Source organism: Schistosoma haematobium, chromosome 3, assembly GCF_000699445.3.
Source record: "Schistosoma haematobium chromosome 3, whole genome shotgun sequence".
NCBI lineage: Eukaryota > Metazoa > Platyhelminthes > Trematoda > Strigeidida > Schistosomatidae > Schistosoma > Schistosoma haematobium.
The window spans coordinates 6,431,731-6,453,921 of NC_067198.1; the positions used below are offsets into that span (position 1 = coordinate 6,431,731).

General features: G+C 34.7%; 1 protein-coding gene across 1 annotated transcript; it reads left to right on the plus strand.

Annotated features, from left to right (window-relative positions):
• The first annotated feature begins 1,629 nt into the window (after positions 1–1,629).
• On the plus strand, positions 1,630–20,817 carry BBS4 (Bardet-Biedl syndrome 4 protein). The gene is made up of 10 exons (XM_051207959.1): positions 1,630–1,657; positions 4,300–4,355; positions 4,399–4,660; positions 7,689–7,761; positions 7,802–7,855; positions 7,914–8,041; positions 12,058–12,334; positions 13,927–14,243; positions 14,715–14,856; positions 18,219–20,817. Exons 2-10 carry the CDS (start codon positions 4,346–4,348, stop codon positions 18,300–18,302), a joined length of 1,347 nt encoding a protein of 448 aa, XP_051068795.1. The 5' UTR covers positions 1,630–1,657; positions 4,300–4,345; the 3' UTR covers positions 18,303–20,817.
• Positions 20,818–22,191: the final 1,374 nt, after the last annotated feature.

The following is a 22,191-nucleotide window of genomic DNA, read 5'->3' on the forward strand; positions in this document are numbered from 1 at the left end:
AGCTCGAATCCTGACCGATGATTAGTTTCTTATTGACATTCTCTTATGATGACAGATTTCAACACCTGGGATCATTTTTATTGAGTTGCAAAAGAATAAGGGGTGACCGGTAATGGGATACAACATATAAAGTACACCAAGCCACCCCAAAATAAGCACACTAACAGAACACCATAACCACTCTTCTTGAACAAAACAATGGAAAACAATAAACTATTTTCACACTTTGTTCATTATGAGTTGTTCCCATTCAACCGAAGTGACCACAACCCCATCAGCGGATAGCACGAAGAGGAGTATAGCGACTCACGTGAAATTGAGTTTATTCTCATTTAGATCAGTCAAGGTCTTTTTTAACCTATTTAATGGACAAAGTCATCCATGCTGTAATAACTTGTATTTTTATTATTATATGAAATACGTATGCTTGAGTATTATTTAGCGCCTACGAATATATATTCACTCTGTTAGCTTCATTATTAGCTTGTAGCGTGGTGTCGAGTTGAGGTTAACTATGAACACCGCTACAAAGAAACACGTGCCAAGTAAATCAGAAGGCGTAGGTTGAACGTGACCAAACAGATCCATAAGATCCCCGAGAAGCCAAATATCAGAAGGCAGTTAATGGACCAAATCGATATATATTCGCTGTCGATCTCGTGGCATCGAAAGGATACCGAGATCGTGCCAGGATAGAAGCTTGGTTAAAGAACGTAACCGAATCCGCGCGAAGTTACAATCAAAGTGTGAGTATAAGAATGGAAGCACAATATAGCCGTCATTAGCACAGTCAAACAAAAGCGCATTAAAACAAGCACTGGTACAGTTGGTTATAATAATAATTGTTTTTATTAAACCAGTGGTGTTCTCGTGATAAATGTAAGTCACTACAAGCTGCTTAATCTATTCGATGACTCATTCATTTCCCTATGTATATATATATATATATATATATTCTACTGCTACTGCTACAATCGTAGTTCGCTTGCACATTCGTTTTGTCCCTCTGCTGTGTGGTCAAAACTATCTGTTAATTAAACTGGGGTAGCCGCTACTTTTAACCTTCTGATTTCAAACACCGTTGAAGATTGTACGATAACGGTTCGAGGTTGATTATTTATCGAAGCACAGCCACTACAGGAAAATCGACCAACACAGTTTCGCACATGGACTGAGATATCCCATTTGGTCCACATATGAATGATGCACATCTCATAGTTTTCCTGCATTCGAATTTTATCTTCATTATTTTTCTCACTGAAATCAACTGACCTCTGCCTAGTAATTATATATATGAAGTCATCCAGAAACCCTTATTCGCCGCGACAAACACATTTAACGAAGCGACAAGACACAAATATTGAAAAACAAATGCCAAGTTGAGTAGAATTAGTTGAGTCTTGTTGCTAGACTACCACCGACTGAACATTATGGAATACCTGAATCTGTATCAGAAAAACAACAAGGAATTAATCAGCTTTTACTAGCTTAAGAGAAAGGTATTGATTCAATATTGGTGTTTGTTTGTAAAAATATTCCACGAGAGTTCGAATTTACATCCCATCAATTGGGTGTGGAAAGAAACGTTTTGTTTGTTTCAATCACCCGACACTTAAAGCCGTTGCTATTGTCAAGGTCCTTTTTTTAAAATTCGAGGGTTAGCAAAACATTTGTCTTCACTACTAGGGATAGAAGATCGAACGATCTATATTAATCTTTTTAATTTTTGTATTCAATCTCGCTTCAGATGCACCATCAGAAGGTGTTGTTATTACATATTATGTTGTCGAATTCTCGTATTTCACTACTTGATGCGAGAAGTAGTTTTGCGTAAAACACCAGATGTAGATGATGTGATTTCGATCCCTGTATTTCCTTGGAATGTACCTTTGGATGATAAGCTTTAAGTGGATGAAAGGATGGAGTTAGTTATATTCAAATTATTTTCAAAAACTGGTTTAGTCGATACAAATTTTTGTATCATTTTTAAAAAGATGAAAATCAACGACTATTTATGATGAACGTAGTTTTGGACTTGCTTTGAGCAGAAATAACAGAATGTCTCATTTATCTCATTTATTACATGTTGGTTTCTCCAGATGAAGAAGATTTCCTATGATATAAATTGTTATAAATGCGCCGGTGCGTCTTAGAGGTAGTTGCTCAATGTTTCATTGAATGAAATTTTCTGTGTTTAGAGCATGATTTGGGTCTACGTGGCATAAAAAATTCAAGTCTTCTCTCATTAGCATTTCTGATGGGAAATTATTTAGGCTCTACTTGTTTTTTTGGGTCATTTTGACGTTGATTTAGTTAGTATTTTACAGAGTTGTAAACTGACCTGTTGTTATCGTTTTGTTTTTGAAATCAAATCAGATACTTTTAAAGTGAGAATACGTTCTTTTATTTTGGTTTCTCTCTCTCATAAGCTTTACCTTCTATGGTAAAGGAAGTGGGAAGGAAAGTCCACACAAACTGAAAGTGGTAAAAGCCTTTCGCCTAGGAGGAAATACTGGCACCGAAGATCTAAAGTACGATGAAGCAAATACGTTTCTGCTATTGTGATTGATAAATCTATGTCACAAAACGTCTCCAACTGCTGATTGGGTTTGTTGCGTTGGCTCCTACCATGTAGCCTCCATTTTAAAAAAATGCGTCAAACCAATGGCCGTTCACTTATGGACTGCGGTCGCATTATGATTTGACGAATATTTTAAGAAGGAACAATCTATCTATTAAATACTCCAATAAGGCATTAACAATATAGAATGTACAAAACGCCATTAATTTGGCTTCACAATAGTAAATAGGTTTTTCTACCACGTGTTAACTTAATAACAACATTAAAATTACTTGATTTTAGTATTATCTTTAAAATAAATGTGCTAATCACAAGATGTTAAATATTTAAAATAATTGTGAAATTATACAAATAAGAAATTAGAAAAATTAACTAATCAGACTTCACAAGTAAGAAATATGGTATCAAAAATTTGTGAATGCCACGAATCAGGCTTAATCATGAGGATTTATTTGATTTGGTACTCATGTAAATGAAGGAATTTGGAAGAAGAGTCTAGCTTGATTAAGACTCAACATAAATCTAAAGGTAATATTTTTATCATTTTAACGATAAGCATCGACTGGACGTGCGATGACATGAGGCTATCTATAAACACAGTTATTGGATTTCCAGGTTTCATACTCGGTTTAACTATCTGAATAAAAATGTTTGACCTATTAAACACATCTTAGTTATTTAGTGATAAAAGAATGCATATAAAAAATTACCACAGTGACAATGACCATTTTTTAGATCCTAGTGCCTATTTTTGAACTACCTAAAGGTTTGCTGAATTTTTACTCATTGTTATAGCTATGTTGTTTTCAATACGTCACAACATGATTTCCAAGAAAAAATACGTGATTGTTTAGGTATCCCTGTTAGATTACTCATAAAGAATGAAATAGCCATAAAGCGAGTATGTATCTCTAAAAATGGAATTCCTCCTACACTTTTAAACTTTTGTAATTATAAGGCATTACAAGCATAATTGATTGTATTGTTCTGTAACCGAGAAAAGCACCAAAGACAATATCTTACACTGCAGTATCGTATACATTACTTGTCACGTAAATACACGAACCATGGTCGTAGAAACCTTATTTTACAAATTTGAGGGTAAATTAATTTTATTTTTCCAAAAAGACAACCCATGTTTGTCAGCTTTCTTTTTTGGTTTTCATTTCTGCCATACGGAATGTTCCTGGAATTGTTAAGAAGTCAGGCTTGCTGACCACTTCAATTTTTTTGCATTCATTAACACTGAGGGTTAGCATTCTTTTAAGTTTTGTGTTACCCTTACATTTATCATGCTCCCTACCGAAACACCTGGTTCACGTTTCGAGGGACCCTTTCTCCAATCTTTTATCTCTGTATATGGTCTTCAGCGTTTTTTATCTCTCTTCAGAGTTTTTTCAGAGTTTGTCAAAAGCCTTAGTTACCCATTTTATTGAATAGACCATTTTTAATGATAACTTTATTTGATATCATCGTTACTATTAAAAATACCATATTTTATTGATTGAGGCAATATTTACTTCAAAAATAGTTTCAAATAAGTTAACTTACATGATTTTTGAAAGCAATGTTTCGACATAACACTTAATAAAAAAACCCCAACTTTTGTTTTTAGAATAAAACAACAAATACTCATGCAATTTATTTCATTTTTTCTTCTCAACTTAAATCATTATGCTTGGGGTTTAACTGACGTTTTTACTATTCCCATTATTCAGTTAGTGTCGTTCAGTAAAATAATCTTTACAAGTGCTTGTTTGAATAATGCATAGAGGTAAGTTATTTCATTTTCCAAAAATACCTTCATGATACCGAAGAATTTCTATATATTCAACCAATTGGAAGTGTGAATTGGTTATTACATACACTTTATACCCAATCAGCGTTTTCCAAGTGTACAGATATCATTAAAAAGTGTACTAATGGGCAGTTTACGTTAAATGACGATTACCATTTGTATTGTTTAAGTCTAATAAATCGACTTGGTGGGTGTATACAACAATCCTTGGATAGTTTATTTAAATGTTTGGAGCATAACAACAAGTCAGTTGATATAATGAAGCAAATCGCAAAGTCATTGTAAGTGTCCTTGCTGTTGCTATTATTCTTCATATAGATATTTTCGAATGAATAAAATTTGTCTTTTTTTGTATATAAAACAGGATTGCGATTTTCAGTTTACTGATTAAGAACACTGGATAAATGACTCAAATTTTATTGGAAAAGACACAAACTGTTGGTAGAGAGTGTAAATTTTATGAAACTAGACACATTTTATCAGTCGTTCAGTCATATGCAAATAAGAACCTGATAAATATGTGCAGAAAAGTGATTAGTTACTAAGAATCATATCAAAGTAGAAGTATCGGTGGTAGTAAAAAATAAGATTCGACAATGATGAATTCATGAAATAATTGTAAATTTCATCGATACCTCTGTGCCATTGACCTATGTCACCCAACATATCTAACTATTGATTATGGCAACTAGGTTGTGTGCGCCTATCCACACAGCTTAACCCAGCATCTAGTGACTATATGGGTTGGTAACACGTCTTGGTATCGATGCTTTCAGCTTTCTACCAAATTACACCAGAAAACATTGCACATTTAAATGAGTAGCTGTTGAGGATCATGATACACATTTCAACCGCCGTAGTTGATCAGGACTCAACCTCACTAAGTGATTTACTAGATCTACCTAGTACCCACGTACCTCATTTCATATTTATGAGGGTGATTTTCTGTACAACTGAAGAGTAATCCTCACCACAAATCGATATAAGTTGAAAAACAAGTTAAAATTATCTCGAATTAAAATAAAGATTTTATTATTTTAACATTTGTTATCAGTAATTACCCCACTCTCAGTCGTACACAGCGTTAAACCCATGACTTTCAGATCTCCTGGGTAGTCTAAAATAAATTAGTCAGATTTGATAATTCACATATTTAACTGTGGTCAAGTTGCAGTACAACTATAAGTAATGTAGCGTCTAGTACAACCGTACACCTTGGTCATGCTGCTACAGAAGCCGATTTTAAGCAAAATGATTTCAAGTCCTGTTACTAGTGTGTGCTTTGTTTTCAGTTCGTTAGTTACCCAAACTACGAAAGAATATTTCAAATACTTAGTAAAGATCTTGTCTATCTAGCAAATGTGACTACAGATCCAAAGGTACAGGTAATTAAGTTTGGTTTTGGATGACCATATTGATAATAGTACTAAATCTATTACCTTCGTACTCCAAAAACATTACTCATCAGCATCAGAACTCTAAAGATCAAGGTGAGATGCTATTTTTTGAGCTGATCTTTTATAACCATTCCTTTCATTGTGTTGAAACAGAATAGCTTCACATGCTGGTAGTTCGAGGGCAACATTTTAATATCGTCGCACCACAGTGGTGTAAGACAGTACGTTGCAGACATTATAGCTCTATTGAGTCATCATGATAAGCAGACGCAACTGTTAAGTGAAGTTGGCAGTTGTAATCGACTTCCTAATACAGAATTATTGTCATGCAGTACGATCAATAATTTACCTCCTCATACTGATGGAATTATCTTCATACGCCACAACATTCCACGTAATGAAAAAATCTTAAAAGACTAAAAATCCTCATAAAACAACCTTAATTAACGATTACCGTGTGTAGTAACTAATGATCAATTTCTATATGGATTTCTGAAAATTCTTGCTGAATAGTAACCAGTGTGGTAATATCTGGTTTTTATTTATGACTTCTCTAGGTTTCCTTTATACTCATCATTCTGATTAAGTAACTATACGACAGTTCATAATATTCGGTGTTGAATAGCTTAGGCTATTCCCAACACACATGTGTACAAATACATTATTTATTCATCGACATGATCAAGATTGATCAAACTCCATCCGATTTCAAAAAGAGCAGATCGAATCAATTCATATTATTTCGTTTGGTTCCTGTCAACTACTTACAACCTATAATATTTGAAAATCATGATAAGGAATCTGGTCAAAATTACTTACGTAATTCAGCACACAACAGTATAGTGCAGAAAGGATGTAAATACATTTATAAGATTAAATATTGTATTTGCAAATATATCTTTTATAAAAGAACACTGTACAGCATCAATTGTAATAAAAATTCAATGAGCTGGAAATAAGTTGTTACGTAATAAATGAATACTAATGATAAATAAGAATGAAGTTAGTAAATTCCAGCCAGTTAAGATAAAATCACTGATTTAGAAGAATGGCAAAATAAGACAATGTGATCAATTATAAGAAAAAGTTAAACGAACATTTATGATGTAACGAAGGTATTATGTGTAACCAGACCAGAAAAGTATTAACAGTTATGTCCTTTTGGACACAAATCAGGGCCCTGACGCCTAATAACAATAGTTTCAGAAGATTTTGGAAGACTAGAGAATGATTGTTTGTTAATCATCTTGAAAGACCTCAAAGTATGGACGCAATGTCATATATTCAAGAGATGTCCAGGAATTTCTCCTTGCAAAGTACTAATTCCTCATAAACAAAATATTTTTGGAACATGTTAAAAAAATTCAAGATAAATCCTTTTACCCAGATCAACTTAACCGCTTTGGAATATATACGTAAATTTATAAGCATACGTGGTGGTGATTTGAAAGGGGAACTTTTTGATTTTTGACTTTGTGAACATCTTGTTTTAATCTGGACTAATATTTTTGCAGCAGCTTAGGTTCTGGTTAATGTAGTTTTTAATCTTCCACTGACTGTCATCTCAACATTATCACTCCTAAGAATAAGATAGGTAAATATTGGTTTTTAGTTTTTCTATAATTGTCGATATTTTCCCAAAGTGAAGAGCTGTCTCTCAGAATCCTTTCGACGTCTGTCAATTTTTCTAGTTTGTCAATGGTACATGTCGTTTCTGCTCTTTAAAATAATATGCTGACCGATGCTTTTTTATAACTGAATAAGCAGAAGCTATCAAAATTCAAACATGAAATATTTCAAGTACTCTTCTAATAAACCGATTATTTACTCTACTGTGTCTAAGCATCACTTTGAACATAAATATGGCCTAATCATTAAAACATTTATCATGTGTACATTTGTTTCTCTACAGGTATTTACAAGGTCATCATAATGAAGCATTGGAAATTTATCAAGATGCTTTAAAACTTAATCAAAATGATTGGGTAATAATCTATTAATTCCATCTTCTTACATTTTTGTCAGGAAATACCATTTGGGCAAGGTATATGTTATTTCTACATGAAAAAATTTGAATCGGTTTGTGTGTAGTAATGAATTATCCTAATCCATTCAATGTATTTCTTTGTTTCCTTAGGCTGAAAAGTATTTTAAAAAATCTAGTAAACTTACCAAAAGTATTAAACCATTGAAATGGTTAACAAAAGTTCATTTAGAAAAGAGCTCAATAAATTCTGCTATTGCAACTTTGAAGAAAGCAACCTCGTACGTTGAATCTCTCTCTCTCTCTCTCTCTCTATATATATATATATATATATATATATATATATATTCATTATTGTTATTTTTCACACAACCAGAAACATCATAATATTTTATCAGTCATCAACTTGGGCAATTATACCTCAACAGTTCTGTACAATACTTCTATAGGAAATATCAAGAATAAATTATACCCATAAAACTTTTTGTCAAATAATATTAAATAATTTCAACAATCAGCTAGAGAATCTAGTCTAATCATCTTCTGGGAAACAAAGAAAATGAATTCACTTGGTATTACTTGCTTCAATCTTCACATTGATGTTTAGGACTACAGTTGATCAGTCTCTTATTGGCATACGTGCATACTGTCTCGATATTACCTTGATTTCCAAGCATTATAAGCAAGGATGGGTAGTGGCTAGCAGTGTAATACAGGACGCGCGTTTCGTCCTACTTGGGACTCGTCAGCTGAATGTTCCTGCATCCAAAAGTTGATGTTCACTTTGTGACTCGAACCCAGTATCCTTCACCTCAAACGCCATCGCGTTATCCACTTAGCTACTGAGTCCTGATAGCTACTTGCTTGTGCAACGGGGTGAAAATGGAAATTACCAAAGATCAATAAGATTGGAAACATTTGTTTCAACCATGTTTATGGATATACTGTAAATAACTATTGCAGAACTGACTAATATAATGTTTGTGTGGTTCTTGGCCCTGATTAAATTTCATCTATCAAGAAGTACCACGATCGCTAGACATTGTCATGGTGTTTTGATGTAAACCGATCAGAACTACGAATTTAGCTTAAGAAGTCCTTGTTACTATTTAATGTTTAATGTTGTGAATATCTGCCTCTTACAAAAGGAAAAATCTCAACATGGATAATTCATTGGAAACGTTACTAATTGTAAACAGGTTTAAATCATACAAATAGCATCGATTACATGAAGATTGTATAGGGGACTTGCTGATAAGTGCTAACAACCACAGGAGTTGAATTAGTTGGGCCTCTTGTTGATTGCTTCTTACCACCCTAAATGTTTAGTTATTAATTCTGTCTATAGTATAAATGTGAGTTGTTTAGTGCCAAATTATAATCAAACTATTAAATGTGATGTTGTTTTTAATATCATATCATAGGCTATTCAAGCCTAACTCTAACTCTGGCGAACAGTCCTAACTGAAATAAAACTATAAGTTTAAAGAATTGTAAGGGGTGATCAGGTCATCATATGTCATAAATCCAAAAAATCATCAAGTCGTTTGGATTTGCTGAATAATCATAATTTGATCATTTCGGACACTGTATTACATGTCCTGAAGTTAGCTGTTTTGGTGCATTTGCATGCATTACTTTTTACCTCCTACTAAGTTTTTTAGTTGAATATTACTCAATAAACTTCATTCATGTAGATTTGTATTTACACTTCTCTTCGGACTGACCTCGTATGTCTATATTCATCGAAACATCAGTGAATTCCTGGAATGTATAGCGTATATTCTGTTTTATGTGAAACAGTCGACTATATGGCAGCATCATTGATGAACACGGTGGGTCTGATGTGGATGTAAAGGCGCGGATTGGCAAAGCAAGAGCAGCAAATTTACAATTGAAGGACATCTGTAACTCAAAACAACTGTCAACCAACGACAACGTCAGAACTTTTTATTTATTATTATTATTATTTCAATACAAATGTCAAAGCAATTCTATTCCACGGGGCGGAAACCTGGAGAACTACGAAAGCCATCATCCAGAAGATACAAGTGTTTATTAACAGTTGTCTACACAAAATTCTTCAGATCCGTTGCCCAGACACTATTAGCAACAACTTACTGTGGGAGAGAACAAACCAGATCCCGGTGGAGGAAGAAATCAGGAAGAAGCGCTGGAAGTGGATAGGACACACATTGAGGAAAGCACCGAACTGCGGTGTGAGGCAAGCCCTCACATGGAATTCTCAAGGCCAAAGGAAAACAGGAAGATCAAAAAACACATTACGGCGAGAAATGGAGACAGATATGAGAAAAAATGAACACAGATTGGATAGAACTAGAAAGGAAGGCCCAGGACAGAGTGGGTTGGAGAATGCTGGTCGGCGGCCTATGCTCCATTAGGAGTAACTGGCGTAAGTAAGTAAGTAAGTAAGTAAGTAAGTAAGTAAGTAAGTAAGTAAGTAAGTAAGTAAGTAAGTAAGTAAGTAAGTAAGTAGGTAAGTAAGTAAGTAAGTAAGTAAGTAAGTAAGTAGGTAAGTAAGTAAGTAAGTAAGCTGACTATATGCAGCGTAGAAGCTGGCATTTATATATGAATCGCTTCAATTTAACGCATTATATTAGTGTAGGTAAGTGGAATTATCATAACAAATGCCAGAATAGTAGCAGTGGTAACAGTATCAGTGGTTGTAATGAAATTCAGCTTAGTAAATATGGCTCGAGAAGAAAATGTTAATTGGCGAAATAAAACTCATAAGATAGCCTTTACGAAAAAACAATCCGTGAATGCATCTACGCGATTACAATCTGTTTTAAGTCGATTCGCAAAACGTCTCCAACGATAGGTCATGATAATTGCATGAACCCTAACCAGGTAGTCCGCATCTGCTAACGTGGTTCAAACTAACGACCAATAGCCCCATAAACTGATACTATGTCTTGTTTTGGTCGTCTCCAACTTTAATCTACTAAAACAACAGGTAACACCAATCGTCAATTTAGGTGGAGGTTAGACATATGCAAGTCCGTCTAGAGCCTTTATAGGGTTACTACCGGTTCTAAGCCCAGTTATAGGAGGAATTTCGGGCATGGGATTAACAACCCCATTCCGTGGGAAAGCTACATTAAGAAATACTAGGTATGTTATAGATATCTCAAATACATCAATTAATAACGATTCACAACTCCGTTAACCGGTTTACCATCCATACCCAGAGCCCCGGGTCTAACCTCAGCATTGCTCATTTAGTGTACACAAAATACAAAAGAAGTGTTTCAAAGAGGTTTGTGTTCAAACACTAGTAAGTTGCCAGTATTTTCTACTTGCAGAGGCTGTTTCACAGTTACAATGTTTTTTCCAGCTAATGAAGACTTATCTAATTTGTCATAATGTTTTAATATTGAGAGCTAAAACGTGAATAAGGGTCCTCCGATTGCTATAAGAGCGGTTGTCGTTTCCAATTTCCCATTCCATGGAATGATATTGATTCTTGAGAGACATGCAAAGATAATTGGATGTGAAATAGTCATGAAGACCTGGAAGTGTGACAGCAGTGTCCAAGTGACAACTGTTTGATGTCATTCACATAGGACCTTTCTTGAACTAGTCTTTGATGTTTTGGCTCTTTACTTTCAAGGCCTTATTGCTAGAGACGGAAATCTATGGAGTAAGGTTAAGTGTGACATCTTTTGAGCCGAGTACTTTTAATCTCTCCCTTACTTTATGAGGAGGTAACATCACTGAAGATGCTGGTTATCTGAGAGAAACAACGAACTATCATCACAGTCTTGTTCATTTAGTAGTATTACTTCATCCTTAGAATTTAATTCCCCGTTTTTAGTCTTACCACTCTTAAAGAAATTTACCTGGCATGGAAGAACCTAATGGAACAACTTTTTCAGCCGGCACATCTTTTGTGGGTCATCACGATAAGGAAATCTAACCAGAGAGTCAAGTTAGTAGCTATTATGGCAGAAGTCATAAACTAAGACAATATGAACAACTGCCTAGTATAATTATATTTTGGTTGGCAGACTGATATCTTGACTTCACTACAAGTAATGGAAGTTAACAAAAACCGACGGAGCTTTCTGAATCTATTCCGATACAGAACTGATAAGAATAACAATATAACCGCAGCGGTTAATTCAACAACTTCATTATCTATCATTAAGGTTCAGTCATTGAATCAGACGATTTTTGAAGAAGCATTTTGTACTATTTTTTTCTGAGAATGAAACTCTTTCGGCACTTTACAATATAAAATGCAAACTTGTATCTTTTTCTTTTGATAAAACAGACTAGTACCTGAAGATCCGGATATCTTATCTAATCTGGGTTCATTATATTTCCAAACCAATCAAGAACAATTAGCATTTGAATGTTTAAGCTCAGCAATTATTTTAAAACCGGATCATTTTGATGCAAATCAATTAGCTGGTTTAGTTATTACACTGCATAAAGATTATGATGTGGCATTGAACAAATATCGATCAATATTAAAACAATCTTCTGAAAGTTCAATATTATGGAATAATATTGGTGTAGCACTAATGGGTAAAAGAAACCTAATAGCTGTAAGTCATTAAAATGTTTTGTGACATATATATGCTAGGACGAAATGATCGTCCAATGCTTCCGGGTTTTATATAGTGATCTATCTAAAATTAGTTTGTGGTTTAAACCATGAGAATTCCACGATTCCCACAGACTCCCTTCACTAATAATAATAATAATATGCTCACAAGTGACTGGCTTCAAGATGCTACTTTTGAGGCTATAGTGGAAAGCCGTGGCTGGTAAAGCTTAATCGTGCTGAGCATGAGGAAGGGACCCATCGAAGACAATCGAAGATATTCGCACAATATCGCAGATTGATCAAAGTCAGACTTTTACACCTTTGGATATATATATATATATTATGGGGGTGAGGATATCGATTGTTTTGAGGGTAGTTTTTTTTTACCACGGAGCACTGGTTTGCTGTTGTGCCGTAGTGTATTTTCAGACAGTTGCTTTAGAAATCGAACGCAAACTATTCAGGCACCTTGAGGAGCGAGTAAACTTTAGACCACTGAGTTGGTATCCCACGGTTCATATTTCTTATGAAAATTACCCTTCATTATTCAACAGTCACGTAATAAGTAAACGACGTCTAAACATAACAAGGTGAACAATAAAACGTTACAGATAACTTCAGCCATAATACCATTCATTAAATGAATCAGTTTATTTGACTCAATTCCACTGAATCACGCAGATAGTGTCAATCAATACAGTTCACCATATTAACTCCTTTTAAAATGTCAGTCCAAAAATATTAAAATCATGTAAATGTTCGACTAATTTAAAAATAATTTGACTAATGAGATTCAACAGATGTGTAAATTAACTCTCTGGAGATTCGCGGGTGGATGAAGTACGAATAATTGGAAAATGTAGAACAGTGAAAGCGATTCTCTGGAGTGATTTAATGTATTTATTTATTAAACTAATGATTTACGAGCAAAGGTGGAAAGTGGCTAACAGCGGAATCCAGGACGCGCATTTCGTCCTATTTGAGACTCATCAGCTGAATGTACCTGCATCTCAAAATTGGTGTTCACTCTAGTACTCGAACCCAATACCCTTTGCTTCAAACGCCATCGTGTTATCTACTTTGCTACTGAGTCCTGACAGCCACTTGCTTGTGCGATGAGGTGAAGTTATGTTCAGTTGGTGTTGTTTACTTGTATCTTCCCATTGTTATTTAGGACTACAATTGATCAGTCTCTTGTTGGCATGTGTGCATTCTGTGTGGACTGCCTCGATATTGCCTGAAGTCACAAGCTTTATAAGCAAAGATCTTTGCTTAATGGGAAGATACAAGTAAACTACACCAAGTGAGTTGAATTATAAGATTTTCCGTTTATGAGTTACAACAAATTTAATTAAAACTCTGTTAATGCTCATCTTGATACCATAAATATCCGAGATTTATTAGTCTCTTGTATTAGGATACTATAAAGTCCTTGTGTCATATCTTCTTGGGATTCTGATTGTGTTCCAGTGAATTAAAACCTCTGACTGGTTACGTTTAATTTTTGCCCATTACATCATTTTAACTTCGGAAATAACTCATTTTTAACTTTTCTTCCTCTATTTTGTCAATCACTTTCAAAATTAACAGTCTATTACTTGTTTTAAACGTGCCAGTTACTTAACACCATTCGATTGGAGAATATCAATTAATCTGGGTATAATTTATATGCATACATCACAATGGTTAAGTGCATTTCAACATATCACTACATCAATTAATCTGTTTAATATGATTAAACAAAGATCGATCCATCGTTCTGTTATAAATGATAATGATGACAAAAATAACCATAAAACTACTCATGATGTTGGCATGATATATTGTTTTTTGGGTTATTGTTTAATTAAATTAAATGAATATTCCAAAGCTTATGAAGCTTTTATGAATGCATATAAACAAAGCAAGTGAGTCTAATGAGTATATCTGTCTCATTTATATTTGGTAATTAGAGGTAGTCAGTTGAGAACCTTAGATAAAGGTATCTTGTTAGTTGGTGCTTGTCAGTAAAACGAACTTGCAATATTTACGGAACTGATGAGGGTCTAATTGGAAACAATGCTATTCGGTTATGTATGCTATTCTAACTCACATTTCATACTATCATTTTCACTCTATGATGGCAACACTTTTTTGTTTTATTTTCATATTGAGTATTCTCAGCTCTTAACTGCTTGTTTTATATGACATAAGATAAACTTCATTTACTCTTGGAGTTCGCTCGAGATTCCAACATTGGTTATCTCGGTTCCTATACTATGATATTTACCTAGTGGTGTATAACATGAATATTTTTATAAGGATAGTATTTATTTAAATTGAAATTTTCTATTATGTAAACTATGGTGATTTATCTATTTTAATTATTAACATTTTAGTAAAAATCCTTTAGTGATTTTGAATTGTGCAAATTTTCTTGTCAAATCAAACAAAAAATTGGCCAATCAAATGTTTGCAAAATATAAAAAACTTAATTTAACCAGTGAATTTGAATTACCATATTGGGTGAATAAAAATGATGTAAGTAATAATAAATGATAGTTGCCATTGGAGACTTGGAATTTGTTTTCTAGAATAAGTCACTTAGTTTTGTAAAAGTGAGTTAACGATATATTAAACTAATCAGAAATCGATAAAATAATAAGTGCACGTGTTCAATTAGGAAACGATTTTCGTTTTCAAGGCATGTAAAATACATCACTGGTGCCTAAATTTTCTAAGAAATATATATAACTCCACCTGTAGCTCTTCTAGGGCTACTGCCGATTCCAAGCCCGGGTAATGGAGGAATGTTAGGCGTGACATCTGCAACCTCATCCTTCAATCTTAGTGACACTTTAGGTTTGATCCGTATTAAGGGTTTCAGGTATATGATTATTCCCTACTTCAATCAAAACTATACTGCATAAACCTCACAGTCAGAACTGCTCGTATTGCATATTTTATCGAGATAACTTACAGATAATTGATCTTCAACGTAAATTATATGTACATATAATGACTTTCGTATACGAGACAATGTTTATTTCATTTGTTACTTTCCCTCTCCTAAATATAATCAATGTAAATAACTGGTTACCCTGTTCAACATAACTATTAAATATCCTAATTTAGGTCAACTAACATCTATATTCGTCTGATATACACCACCACGCTCGGTGGTAGCGTTCAAAAACTTTAAACTGGTGAGACCGACGTGCTTAATTGGAAGAAGGCATAACTGGCATTAGAATATCTAAAACAACATACTAAAATATTATTTTGCAAATGTCTCATATAAAAGCTTTATTCATGATACGTTGACATTAATACTGTTTCAATAACTTGAGTCTGATGTATTTGTATACAAAATACCGTTCAATATAAATATTTAAGTATTCATAGAATACACACATCATACTACTTATATTCACTACTTATACTACTATTTCCATTCAAATGGTTTTGATTATTCTCTGTTCCGTTATTTTTATGAAATTAATTTTGCATACGTATTCCGTGTCTATTACAAGCCCTATTTTCTGTGATATCTGCCATTCTGATGGGATATCTAAAAGGCCGAGTCGGAATAGACAACTACGGTTACGAAGATATCACAGGACGACATGGGCCAGAAGAAAGGAACGGGAATGACGAGAGATTTGCAAATCTATGTGCATTCAACAAATTGGTTATAGGGGGCACAATATTTACACACAAACACATACACAAAGGCACATGGATCTCATCAGACCACACTATTTTGAACTAAAAAATCTAGAAGGCCAATAGAAGACGTAGGAACCAGGAGAGTGACTGACATAGCTTCAGATCACCACCTGGTGTTTGCCAAGTGGAAACAGAAGCTAAAGAAGAAATGGACAGATAAGAAAACATTATTACAAATCTAATACAGACTTCATTCGAGATACTGACGAACTCAACGAATTCAAGATAGTTCTCAACAATAGGTTCTAAGCTCCCTTCTACATCTACTCAACGAAGAAGAAACTACTATGGAGGACAATTGAGAAGGAACCAAAGAAGGATACCTCATCAAGATACCAAGGAGAGAAGATCTGGGCATGTGCTTGAACTACAGAGGCATCGCACTACTATCAGTACCAGAAAATGTTTTAAACACTGTTGCTAAACCGGATGAAAGCACTCACTAGACGCACAAATTCGAGATCAGCGGTCTGGATTACGTAAGGATTGGACGTGCACAGACCAAATCGTGACATTACGGATCATTGTTGAGCAATTAATTGAATGGAACTCGTCACTATACATCAAATCCCTTGATTATGAGAAGGTATCTGACAGTGTGGATAGCAGAACATTATAGAAACTTCTTCCACACTTTGGTGTACCAGAGAAGATTGTCAACATTATCTGAAACTCATACGACGGACTACAATGAACAGTCGTGCATAGAGGACAGTTGACAGATGCATTCCAAGTAGGGACTGGAGTCAGACAAGGCTGTCTACTCTCTCACTTCCTCTTTATTCTGGTGGTTGACTGGATTTCGAAGACTTTGACATCTGAGGGAAAGCACGCATTACAATGAACAATGTGGATATAACCAAACGATTTGGACTTCGCTGATGACCTGGACCTTCTATCCCATACACATCAACAAATGCAAGTCAAGATAAACGATGTAGCAGAAGTTGGCCTCAACATACAAAAGGGGAAAATCAAGATCCTCAAATACAGCACGGATAACAACCCAATGACACTTGATGAAGAAACTCTGGAGGAGTTGGAAAGTTTCACATATCTGGGTAGCATCATCGATGAACGTGGAGGATATGGTGCAGACGTAAAGGCGAGGATTGATACAGCAAGGACAGCATTCTTACAGTTGAAGACTATATGGAACGGTAAATTACTTTCAACCAACATCAAAGTGAGAATCTTCAGTACGAACTTCAAGACTGTTCTACTATACGGAGCTGAAACTTAAAGAAGTACCACAACTATCATTAAAAAGGTACGAGTATTTATAAACAATTGTATAAACAAGATACTGAATGCCCGTTGGCCGGATAGCATCAGGAACAGCCTACTGTGGAAGAGAACAAATCAACTTCTAGCTGAGGAGGAAATTAAGAAAAGACGTTGGAAGTGGATAGGACACACGTTATGGAAATCATCAAACTGCATCACGAGGAAAGCGCAAACTTACAATGCTGAAGGGAAACGAAAAAGAGAAAGGCCAAAGAGCACACTGCGTCAGGAATAGGAAGCAGATATGCGAAGGAGGAATAGCAGCTGGAAACGAATGTTTATAGATTGGATGGTGAATGCTGGTGAGCGGTCTATGCTCCTCCACGAGGCTTAACAGGAGTAAGTCTATATGGACTTATACATATCTATTTCTTCAGTCAAAAAATTTCCTTTCTCTCTCGGTTTTTACGCTTGAGTAGCCGGTTGGCTTCGTTTATAGGAAGATTGTATCTCAGTGTCAAACCTCAAACACTGAAAAATATAACAATCATCATTAATTTAGATAAAATATTCCACATTTTTATTTATTACTAACTCTTAGAACATGATGTACTTTTATAATCATCGTTGGCTATCACTAAGTAACTGTAGTTCTATTTGTAGTTATAAATACCATCACATTCATATGAAACCAAGTCCCTCCAAATGACTACTGATGGATTTATTGTCCAGTAAATTAATTTATAGACTATTTAAAAATGTATTAACACTTTTTTATGATGAAAATAATATAATTTTAGCTCCACAACCAAACCATTCAGCTCAGAGAACAAAACTTTATTAAAATCATCTACCCGAGATACAAATCTTTTCCACCATCTATAATTTTAGCTTTTTACATCATAAAAAGTCCCTATCATTGATTTGTATTATAATTATTGTTTTAGGTAGATAAATTAGTCAATCAATTGGATACACATCTTAGACAAAATACTACAGAATCAACTGATTCTATGCAAATTTCAATATAGTTCAATGAATATCTGTATGTGGGCATTTATTTTTAAAAAGTTGTTATTATGGTTATCAACTTTTAACTGCAAAATATGAAGTACAGTCGTTGAAATGCAAGTGTTTACTTTCTCACCCTTTCCATCTAAAAAAAATCTTTATTAATGGTTAGTTTTATAAATTTTCTAGTGTTCGTTCTGAGGTTGTTCTTTTTTGTATTTTAATTTCTATAAAGGTTAAGATCATTTCAATTGTCATGACGATAGTGATATGTCTCGATGAGAATAATGAATGGTAATTGTTAGAATCTATTTCTGGTCTAATACTATACGTATATTTTTATCGTATAATTGTTAATGAACTAAACTATTCATATTCGTGTCTCTCTTATCATAAGCTTTATTTTAACCTATGAACTGTTATTATACGATTTTCCACTCTTGAATTATTCCCTGTCTATTAATCATTACCTCCCACATTTACAGCCACATTTGGCCAAATCTTGTACAAATGTTATTTTCTATTTTATGGTACGATGTGGTCTGCTTGATTGGTATATAAACAGAGTATGTTTGAAACACATGATTCATGTTGTAGAGGCTGAGACTGGTGTTCTGGACTTAACTGGCTGGGCTAGACGGAAAGCAGGGTTAATCAAGACACTAGACTGCTCGCACGTGTTTTACGCGTCCTTGGTTCGATCGATAATTCACTGTTCTCTAATTGGAGGTACCATTACGTTATACGTTAACAGAGCACACAGGCCGCAAGTTATAACATGTTCCGACACGTCTCTTGTGTGTGAAGTGGTAGTTAATCTCTTTGGTTTCGACGGCGAAACGCCTTCAGTAAACATAAAGACAGTGAACAGGAATACTCTATACATATGGCTATAGTTAAATGTAAAGATACTCAGTCCGAGTCAATTAAGCTCATACAGTCAACTTATTGGGGGACAGTAACGCTGAACTCACTTAAAAACAGTTTTAAAAAGTGGAAACAATTGGAAGAGACATTTCCGTTGCTGCAAACTAACAAATGATAGTTGTTTAGTAGTATAAGCCATAGTGTTCCGCATTGACTCTCACCTTCCAGTCAATGTATCACTATATTTGCCTCTAAACATCTGTTTAGGGAATCCATTCTCTGTCAGCTATGTAGCATATGATAACACTAAGCCTATCTCAAGAACTGTGAACAGCCTTGTTATTGGAAGAGCTATGGTACTTACTAAGAACATGTTGAATGAAGATAATTGTAAATCCACTTTAGAATATGATATCCTACCGAGCATGTGGCTTCCAGATATATTGATTTAATGATATTGGTTAAACTATGCTCATTTATGTGATTAGTTTGAATGCCTGTGCCATTTGTACTAATGATTCCTTTGTGCCTACTTGCCCACCGATTGCGAATTCCAAATACAATACGTCCATTTGTACGCATCTAATTTTTTGCTTGACTTAAACAGCACTATTTCGGGAACTCCTAGTTAGTACAATAATTCAAATACTTCCAATCATAATGACCTGTACGTGATTCTCAATATTCTTTTATCTGGTTGTCTGTCTGTGTGTCTATATATTCATTAATCATGTTCGGTTACTACATTGATTTATGAATAATTGAGATGTGACGACGCTCAGGACAGTTTGTTTTCATCTCATCAAAATGCAGATTAGACTAGTAGAGTTTAATCCTTGATATATTTCACGACAATGTTATTACCTGAAATTCTATTGTGTCAGCGTTATTTCTATACTAATATAATTGCTAGTTATTTCAATTACCATTGTCAATATAAATACAATTCAAACACAAAGAGATCTGATTTTGGTGTTAACTCAATACTGCTACTTTTCCAGTCCATTTAATCTGCTTTAAATGCGAACAATTTAACCAATACTAAGAAATAAATCAACTCTGTTCTTCCCACCAGTGAGATTCAACGTGGAACCTGCTGATTCCCAAAAGATAAGATGGGGATATTAACATGATGTATGCTATCTGTCATAGATCTCATTGTTTTAATAGGTTGCTAACGTTATTATTATCCTACACCACCTTAGGCTATATCAAGAAAGAGGATGTCAACTAATACTCGTGACATTTTCTGTGATTTTAAGACGTCGACCGTAGACTGGAACAACGCACCGCATGTAAAAGTTTTCAGAGCCTTTTTCTAAACAATCTTATAACACTCCATCTCTGACATGATAAACAGTGAATTCCATACTCTTGAGTTTAGATCGATATCAATAATCACATTAGGGTGTAGTGACTCACGCTTATCACGAGAACACGACTGGTTTAATAAAAACAATTATTATTATAACCAACTGTACCAGTGTTTGTTTTAATGTGCTTTTGTTTGACTGTGCTAATGACAGCTATTTTGTGCTTCCATTCTTATATACACACTTTGATTGTAACTTCGCGCGAATTCGGTTACCTTCTGTAACCAAGGTTGTATCCTGGCACGATCTCGGTATCCTTTCGATGCCACGAGATCGCCAGCTAATAAACCTCGACTTGGTCCATTAATCGCCTTCTGATATTTGGCTTCTCGGGGATTTTATGGAGTCATTTGGAACGAGCTTCTTACGCCTTCTGATCTATTTGGCACGTGTTTCTTGGTAGCGGTGTTCACAGTTAATCTCAACTCGACGCCACGCTACAAGGGTTAACAATTATGTCAAACTACTATTTACTGCGATAAGAGCTATCTAATATGCACAAACATTGCGAAAATTAATGTGCGACGTCAAAATGTTTGACCGAGACTGAGGGATAAAGAAACCCGAAAAGGCTCGATAACAAGTACTGTGTGAACAAGGAACGGTGTTCCAGCACTTTCAGCAGGTCTCATGTTGAAGCTGGCATGATATGATTGATAGAGTTGAAGGATTTCTACATTATTACAACCACAGTAAAAATATTTTTCGGAGACGCATTTAAATTCTACAAACGCTTTATGGATACGATGACTATGAAATTGTCTCAATATCTTTGAGATGTTCATTGAATTCAATAGAAAACACGCTACTTAACTGAATGATTCCCAGGTTACCTCAAAGACATCCCATAAATGTCCGCTTTACCCGTTCGTAACCTAAGGTAGGTTACTAGGCTACTTTCACCAAAACATGAGGTATAAGTGTGAGGATTGTCATTCACCAGGTCTAACCAGCGTAGTCTTCAAGATTCTAAAGTAGACAGTTTACATAGATTTTGTTGTGACTTTAAGCCCAGCAAATGATTACGTGATGTGTTTGCAATCGTAATGCGACTTATTCAATCTTAGTACCGTGCCAAACAAATGACGTTCGACCGGTATGAGCAGCCTAGCGTCCGTAATGGTCCTTTCTCCTCCTAGCCCTGCAAGCTGAGTCCAGAACACAAATAAGAGCTTCTACTATGCGAATCACTTATTCCAAACATACTTAGTTTATGTACCAGCCAAACAGACCGCATCACACCCAAAATAGGAAATAATATTTATACAAGATCAAGCCAAAATGTGGTTATGAGTGTGGGAGACTGTGATCAATAAACTGAATATAATTTCAGAATAGTAAGTTGTATCATAATAATCTATAGATCAAAATAAGGCTTATAATAGGAGGAATATATGACATATTAGTCCATTATTAGTTTACAGAAGTTAACCGAAATTTTATCTTCACTAGGATATAGAAGTTTTGTTTGAGTATCTCCACACAATCATGATAGAGTTTGATAAGTTAGACAAGAGGCACAATAAAGTGTGTGCCGGACTAAGCCCAGTCTCATATAGTGGTATTTCAATTCATAGTTTCTTGAGTATGTGGTTCGTGTTGCTCCACAAGATCTTTGCTGGCGCTTTGAACTATTGAGCTACTGAAGGCATCTACAAAGCCACCTACA

Coding starts and splice junctions, on each gene's coding strand:
- BBS4 (XM_051207959.1), top strand. Junction 8,042..12,057: donor ACTTTGAAGAAAGCAACCTC/GTACGTTGAATC, acceptor TTGATAAAACAG/ACTAGTACCTGAAGATCCGG. Junction 14,857..18,218: donor ATTGGGTGAATAAAAATGAT/GTAAGTAATAAT, acceptor TTATTGTTTTAG/GTAGATAAATTAGTCAATCA.